Genomic DNA, 7,500 nt, shown 5'->3' with positions numbered 1-7,500 from the left:
CTCTCTCTCTCTCTCTCTCTCTCTCTCTCTCTCTCTCTCTCTCTCTCTCTCTCTCTCTCTCTCTCTCTCTCTCTCTCTCTCTCTCTCTCTCTCTCTCTCTCTCTCTCTCTCTCTCTCTCTCTCTCTCTCTCTCTCTCTCTCTCTCTCTCTCTCTCTCTCTCTCTCTCTCTCTCTCTCTCTCTCTCTCTCTCTCTCTCTCTCTCTCTCTCTCTCTCTCTCTCTCTCTCTCTCTCTCTCTCTCTGTCTCTCTCTCTCTCTCTCTCTCTCTCTCTCTCTCTCTCTCTCTCTCTCTCTCTCTCTCTCTCTCTCTCTCTCTCTCTCTCTCTCTCTCTGTCTCTCTCTCTCTCTCTCTGTCTCTCTCTCTCTGTCTCTCTCTCTCTCTCTGTCTCTCTCTCTCTCTCTCTCTCTCTCTCTCTCTCTCTCTCTCTCTCTCTCTCTCTCTCTCTCTCTCTCTCTCTCTCTCTCTCTCTCTCTCATCTTTGGCTTGTTTTCCTAAGCATTCCTAAAAGACGCCGATCTGATAAGCAGAACCGCTATTAAGAGATAGATATTAATATTTATGTTTATTAGGGTCACTTCAGCCAAACTCCACCTTCAAAAAGAGATCCCATTCATTTGTAGATCCGCGGGATCCGTGTTGTTTACAAAGATACCTTCTGATTTTGAAGGGGTTTTGTTGTAAAACTTAAGTTGACTTTTTTTTTTGCAAGGACTGTTCTCTAAAGATCCGACCGCTGGCTGACGCAACTGAATAAAGTTGTTATTCTAAAATTCAGTTGTGTCTCTCTGAGGAAACCTGAGTCTGGTTTGGTCAGTCATGCGGAGAGTTTCTGCTCTCTGACCAGTAATAAGCAGCTGTGAGAGAGAAAACGGTCGAGAGACACAGAGAGACAGAGAGAGAGAGAGAGAGAGCGGCTCAACATGGGTGGCATTTAGCAGGAGGAGGAGGAGGAGGAGGAGGAGCGAGAGACTGGATCTGACCTCATCATTAATAACCAGCATTAACCTCAAAAGAAACTAAATGAACCCGAGAAAACCACCAGATCAAGTCATTCTAATATTTTCCTTAAAAAAAACAAGCCAAACTATAATTGTTGTGATTGCACAGCAGTTTCTAACACAGTTCTGAAACAAATCACTTAATCACTTAAACTGACAAAAATACTAACCATAAAAAACTCAAAATGATTCATAAATATTATTAAAACAATAACCGAGGGGTTTCAGTACCGTAAAAGTAACACATTTAAAAATAATAATATTTTTTAGGCAATTATACACATTTTTCCTGATTGGCTCATTTAATTGTTTTTGTTCACTTACTGAGACAGTGACATTATTCAATGGATTCCCAAACCTTTTTCTTTTTGCTATCTGAACCCAAAAAACTTTTATTTGAAGTGCCTGTGATTATTATGACCAAATATGTTAATAATAAAAATTATTATTTAATATATTATTATACTTAAGTATTATAATTTGTATTATATTATAATTAATATTTTAAATGGTACGGTCAAATTATTAATTGTGGGAAATACTAAATTGTTTACATAACACACGTTTGTACTGTTTATTTTTATTATGCATGATTAAATACACACACATACAGCATGTATTTTGTAATTATTTAAATGTTCATATTGCTATAATATACCTCATATATAAATATATTTCATATTTAAATGTTACATTTTCATCTTAAATATGCATGTTTGTGTATTTATATATACATTCAAAATAAATATATATATATATATATATTTGGACACAAAACTTTTATTTTGGATTGTTTGACAGCACTAAGAACTTAAATATTATTACATTTATTTAAACAAAATGTAATTGCTTTCGTCTGAAAATTATTTACCCAAAGTTTATATTTTTCGATTTAATTTATCTTCAACTTTTCATCAGCTCGCAAACCCTACTTTTGGGAACCCTGTTCATAACTTCTTACAGAATCTGTACATGTATTATCTAACTATGAACACACGCTTCACGCTGAACTGGTTTTGTTTGTTTGTGGCTCTGTTTCTGTTTGTTTTTGCTCTACCTGTGCGTTCATGTGGAGGACGGCTGATACGAATCAGATGTGTTTGAGTGAGGGATTGTGGGTAATGTGAGTGAGCGTACCCTCGGCTCGGCTGGCTGGAGGTGTTGTTGTAGTGGTACAGCCCCTGACGCGGCTGCATGTCCACTAGCATTGAGACGAACGCAGCTACAGCCTCAGACCTCTGCGGGAACACACACACACACACACACACACACACACACACACACACATATGACAGCGTTAGAGCTGATAACACACATGCAGTCAGCAGGAGCATATTAAAACAACATGCTTTGAGCTTCAACATAGCACTTTAAGTAAAGGACACTTTTCCAGACACCTACATGGATATGCAATACACACACTGTCATGCGAGCATGTGTGTGTGTGTGTGTGTGTGTGTGTGTGTGTGTGTGTGTGTGTGTAGGTGTATATCTGGTAACGTGTGCTAATGAGTTTCAGGCGCTAAATAGAGATCTTGTATGAAGCCACAGCTGCCCGACCCAATAAATACCACGAGGGAGGTCTACACACACACACACACACACACACACACACACACACACACACACACACACACATATGGACACACACCTGTCAGAACTCACAGGGGAGTCACAGGCATGACGGGGACTAAAATGTGACCGTGTGACCATCAGCCAGCTATAAAATCACCAGGTAAAAAAAACACCGTTTTCATGACGCTGCATGTTTTCCAGCAACGAGCACGTTTCATGTCAGACTGACCAATGAGATTTCACTGTGGGCGGGGCTACACAGAAATAAAAAAACAAACATCTGATGAAACTCGCTCATCACTTGTTGTTATTTGGATTGAGGTGGAGGCTTCATGAAACTGATCAAAAGAAACAGTAAAAACTTCTATTTCTTCTTCCAATAAACTCTGTTCTTTTGAACGTTCTGTTTATCTGTGATAGACTCAGATTGACTTCTTTCAAATCTGTCGGCGTCTTCCACAGACTGTAAACCAGTCTCTCTCTCTCTCTCTCTCTCTCTCTCTCTCTCTCTCTCTCTCTCTCTCTCTCTCTCTCTCTCTCTCTGTCTCTCTCTGTCTCTCTCTCTCTCTCTCTCTCTCTCTCTCTCTCTCTCTCTCTCTCTCTCTCTCTCTCTCTCTCTCTCTCTGTCTCTCTCTCTCTCTCTCTCTCTCTCTCTCTCTCTCTCTGTCTCTCTCTCTCTCTCTCTCTCTCTCTCTCTCTCTCTCTCTCTCTCTCTCTCTCTCTCTCTCTCTCTCTCTCTCTCTCTCTCTCTCTCTCTCTCTCTCTCTCTCTCTCTCTCTCTCTCTCTCTCTCTCTCTCTCTCTCTCTCTCTCTCTCTCTCTCTCTCTCTCTCTCTCTCTCTCTCTCTCTCTCTCTCTCTCTCTCTCTCTCTCTCTCTCTCTCTCTCTCTCTCTCTCTCTCTCTCTCTCTCTCTCTCTCTCTCTCTCTCTCTCTCTCTCTCTCTCTCTCTCTCTGTCTCTCTCTCTCTCTGTCTCTCTCTCTCTCTCTCTCTCTCTCTCTCTCTCTCTCTCTCTCTCTCTCTCTCTCTCTCTCTCTCTCTCTCTCTCTCTCTCTCTCTCTCTCTCTCTCTCTCTCTCTCTCTCTCTCTCTCTCTCTCTCTCTCTCTCTCTCTCTCTCTCTCTCTCTCTCTCTCTCTCTCTCTCTCTGTCTCTCTCTCTCTCTCTCTCTCTCTCTCTCTCTCTCTCTCTCTCTCTCTCTCTCTCTCTCTCTCTCTCTCTCTCTCTCTCTCTCTCTCTCTCTCTCTCTCTCTCTCTCTCTCTCTCTCTCTCTCTCTCTCTCTCTCTCTCTCTCTCTCTCTCTCTCTCTCTCTCTCTCTCTCTCTCTCTCTCTCTCTCTCTCTCTCTCTCTCTCTCTCTCTCTCTCTCTCTCTCTCTCTCTCTCTCTCTCTCTCTCTCTCTCTCTCTCTCTCTCTCTCTCTCTCTCTCTCTCTCTCTCTCTCTCTCTCTCTCTCTCTCTCTCTCTCTCTCTCTCTCTCTCTCTCTCTCTCTCTCTCTCTCTCTCTCTCTCTCTCTCTCTCTCTCTCTCTCTCTCTCTCTCTCTCTCTCTCTCTCTCTCTCTCTCTCTCTCTCTCTCTCTCTCTCTCTCTCTCTCTCTCTCTCTCTCTCTCTCTCTCTCTCTCTCTCTCTCTCTCTCTCTCTCTCTCTCTCTCTCTGTCTCTCTCTCTCTCTCTCTCTCTCTCTCTCTCTCTCTCTCTCTCTCTCTCTCTCTCTCTCTCTCTCTCTCTCTCTCTCTCTCTCTCTCTCTCTCTCTCTCTCTCTCTCTCTCTCTCTCTCTCTCTCTCTCTCTCTCTCTCTCTCTCTCTCTCTCTCTCTCTCTCTCTCTCTCTCTCTCTCTCTCTCTCTCTCTCTCTCTCTCTCTCTCTCTGTCGAGGTGGGTGTTCTAGCTGTTATGACTTGGAGAGGATAATGGCAGCTCTAATGCAGCCAGTCGTTCCTGATGTGGCTCAAACGAGAGGAATGGGTTGGGTTTGGGATCGGACAAACCACAGCCAGATTCCACCTCCGTCTCTCTATATCCTTGTTTTTCTTCAATGGTAAACTTTATTTTCCAGCTCCTTCTTTGTTTTCTTAACCCGACTCAATTCTTCGCTCCGTTATTCCCTCTGAGCCAACAACCCGTTTACTAACCCTACAACTAGTTAACTCCAAACACCAGCTCAACTATTTTCTAATAAATCAGATCAAAATCTAGTTAACCTACTTCAGCCATTTGCAAACGACATAATTATTTTAACCTGATGTACTAAATTAAATAAATTGACAAACAATATATGAAAAGTGATAAAAAATTTAATTACTGATGACCTCTTTTCTTATTTTTGTATGGTATAAATCGCTATAAAGAAAGATAATGATGTGACATAAGTGAGTTAATATCGCACAGAAGCATTAAATGCCAGATTGTAGCAACAAATGTTGCAAGAAAGATTCTTTCGGAATTAAATCGCTCCAATGTTGTCATGGCAACCGTAAACTGTTTAAAGGAAACTTAAGTGAAAAGGGCTGGTTCTTTTTCCAATCTCTCTCTCTCTCTCTCTCTCTCTCTCTCTCTGTCTCTCTCTCTCTCTCTCTCTCTCTCTCTCTCTCTCTCTCTCTCTCTCTCTCTCTCTCTGTCTCTCTCTCTCTCTCTCTCTCTCTCTCTCTCTCTCTCTCTCTCTGTCTCTCTCTCTCTCTCTCTCTCTCTCTCTCTCTCTCTCTCTCTCTCTCTCTCTCTCTCTCTCTCTCTCTCTCTCTCTCTCTCTCTCTCTCTCTCTCTCTCTCTCTCTCTCTCTCTCTCTCTCTCTCTCTCTCTCTCTCTCTCTCTCTCTCTCTCTCTCTCTCTGTCTCTCTCTCTCTGTCTCTCTCTGTCTCTCTCTCTCTCTCTCTCTCTCTCTCTGTCTCTCTCTCTCTCTCTCTCTGTCTCTCTCTCTCTCTCTCTCTCTATCGTTCATACCTGTGGTTTAACCAAACCTCACACCTCCGTCTGCTCTCCTTCTCCTCATTTTCACATGACTGCACCCAAACTCAGCTCGTCTTTTCTTCTGTAAAAAGCTGCTTCATCGACAGACTCACAGCTGCTGAACACACTTGTGCTTGCTTACCTTCACACACACACACACACACTCTTACTCTCTTCCTTTATGCCCAGTTTACCCCAGAATAGAATCTCTAAAGCCTCGTAATAGCAGCAGACTTTTTGTGACCACAAGAATTATGTGTAAAATAGACAAAATACCCATAATCACCCTACTGAGCGGCCTTACTGGTGTGTGTGTCTTTAGATTTCCAGTGCTGTTAAATCTGTCGTGACTAGTACTAGCCCACCCATAACATTCTAGCAACCACACAGAAACCTATCATTTTTTTCCATGTATCAAAATTAAGTAGGTGATGCTTACAACAAACAAACAGTAATGTATCTTGATTTGAGAATGATTAAATACTTGTCCCGGAAAACAACACTGAGAAGAAAATACATTTTTGCAGCCAGAGAAATCTGAATAGCAACACCCTGGCAACCCCTCATAGCTGCATAGCAACCACTGATGGCTGAAGGTCTGGAATACATAGTAGCTTTTCATTGGACATCAACATGTCAAACAACCAATCGCAGATCATCTTGTTTCAGCGTCATGTTTTGGGGTGTGGACATATTCACAATATCAGACCAGTTTGTAAAATATAGAATATCCAAGACGTGTCACTCGTATAGTTTTGAAAGAGGAAAAATGCAGCATTCAGTATGGCTGCTCTATTGAACGAAGCCCCGCCTTCTGAGCAAAAGAGCCAATCGCTGATCAGTAAAATCACTGCAGCTGCCGTTAGAAGTCTGCATCCTGAGACGTGGGACTGCATGTGCACTGCCTGGTTTAGCCTGAGAAATACGCTTTTTAACATTATTTGAGCAATATTTTGAACTTTATTTCACATGCTTTTGAAAATCCAGCGGTTAGTTGATCCTGAAAAGTACTTGTCACAGTTGTTAAAGAACGTGACACAAATGTCTCCCAAAAAATAAGCTGCATACTGGTGAGGAATGAGGAGATTCCCCTTCACAATGTAAAGCACTCTGAGTGCCTAGAAAAGAACTATATAATTTTTAATTAACATTATTAATTGATTCTCATTTGCACAGCAACACATTGCTTCACAGCATCACCCTGGCAACCACCCACAGCTGCATAGCAACACCCTGGCAGCCACCTATAGCTGCATAGCAACACCCTGGCAACCTCAACCTCATACCTCTGCATAGAAACCAGCCATAGCAACACCTGGGGAACAACTCATAGCTGCATAGCAACACCAGCTAGGCCTACTGCTGTGTACAAACAGCCTGGCAACCGCTCACAGCAACATAACAACATCTTGGCAACCACACACAGTTGCATGGCAACACCCTGGCACGTCAACCACACATATCTGCATAGCAACAACTTGGCAACCAACTACAGCTTCATAGCTAACCTTGGCAACCACTCACAGCTATATAGCAACATTCTGGTAACCACTCACAGTTGCATAGCAACACCATAGCAGCGACCTATAGTTACATCACCCTGGCAACCACCCACAACTCCAAAGCGAACCCTGGCAATCAGTCACAGTTACATAGCAACACCTTGGCAACCACCCACGACAACGAGTTTTCCACACTCGAGCACGATCCTCATCCTGAGTTTTTAAACGGCTGTGAACTCTCGGTGTAAACAAACACGCAGCAGTTCCTGGAAACACGAACACCAGCAGAACTTCAGGACGGAAGAAACTACACATTACCATACACACACACACACACACACACACACACGGACACAAACACACCTACACTGATTATTATTAAAAAATGCACAATCATATACATAAGCAAAGTGTCAGAATACCAAGTGTTATTTGTAGCAAAGGAAGGAGCAGAAAAACAGAACTTTGTCTGGTTTGATAAAAGCAT

The 7,500-nt window shown here is 42.5% G+C and overlaps 1 protein-coding gene across 1 annotated transcript in view; it reads right to left on the bottom strand.

Moving 5' to 3' along the window:
* The window catches only part of gli1 (GLI family zinc finger 1), a 44,067-nt gene that overhangs the window by 13,943 nt on the left and 22,624 nt on the right, over positions 1–7,500 (bottom strand). Inside the window, 1 exon segment of the mRNA XM_043232060.1 lies at positions 2,137–2,237. Coding sequence (XP_043087995.1) covers positions 2,137–2,207 — 71 coding nt within the window. The 5' untranslated portion in view covers positions 2,208–2,237.

The sequence above is a fragment of the Puntigrus tetrazona genome, unplaced genomic scaffold, assembly GCF_018831695.1.
Source record: "Puntigrus tetrazona isolate hp1 unplaced genomic scaffold, ASM1883169v1 S000000513, whole genome shotgun sequence".
NCBI lineage: Eukaryota > Metazoa > Chordata > Actinopteri > Cypriniformes > Cyprinidae > Puntigrus > Puntigrus tetrazona.
Note: the sequence above shows the minus strand (reverse complement) of the source record. Positions and strands in the feature narration are given on the sequence as shown.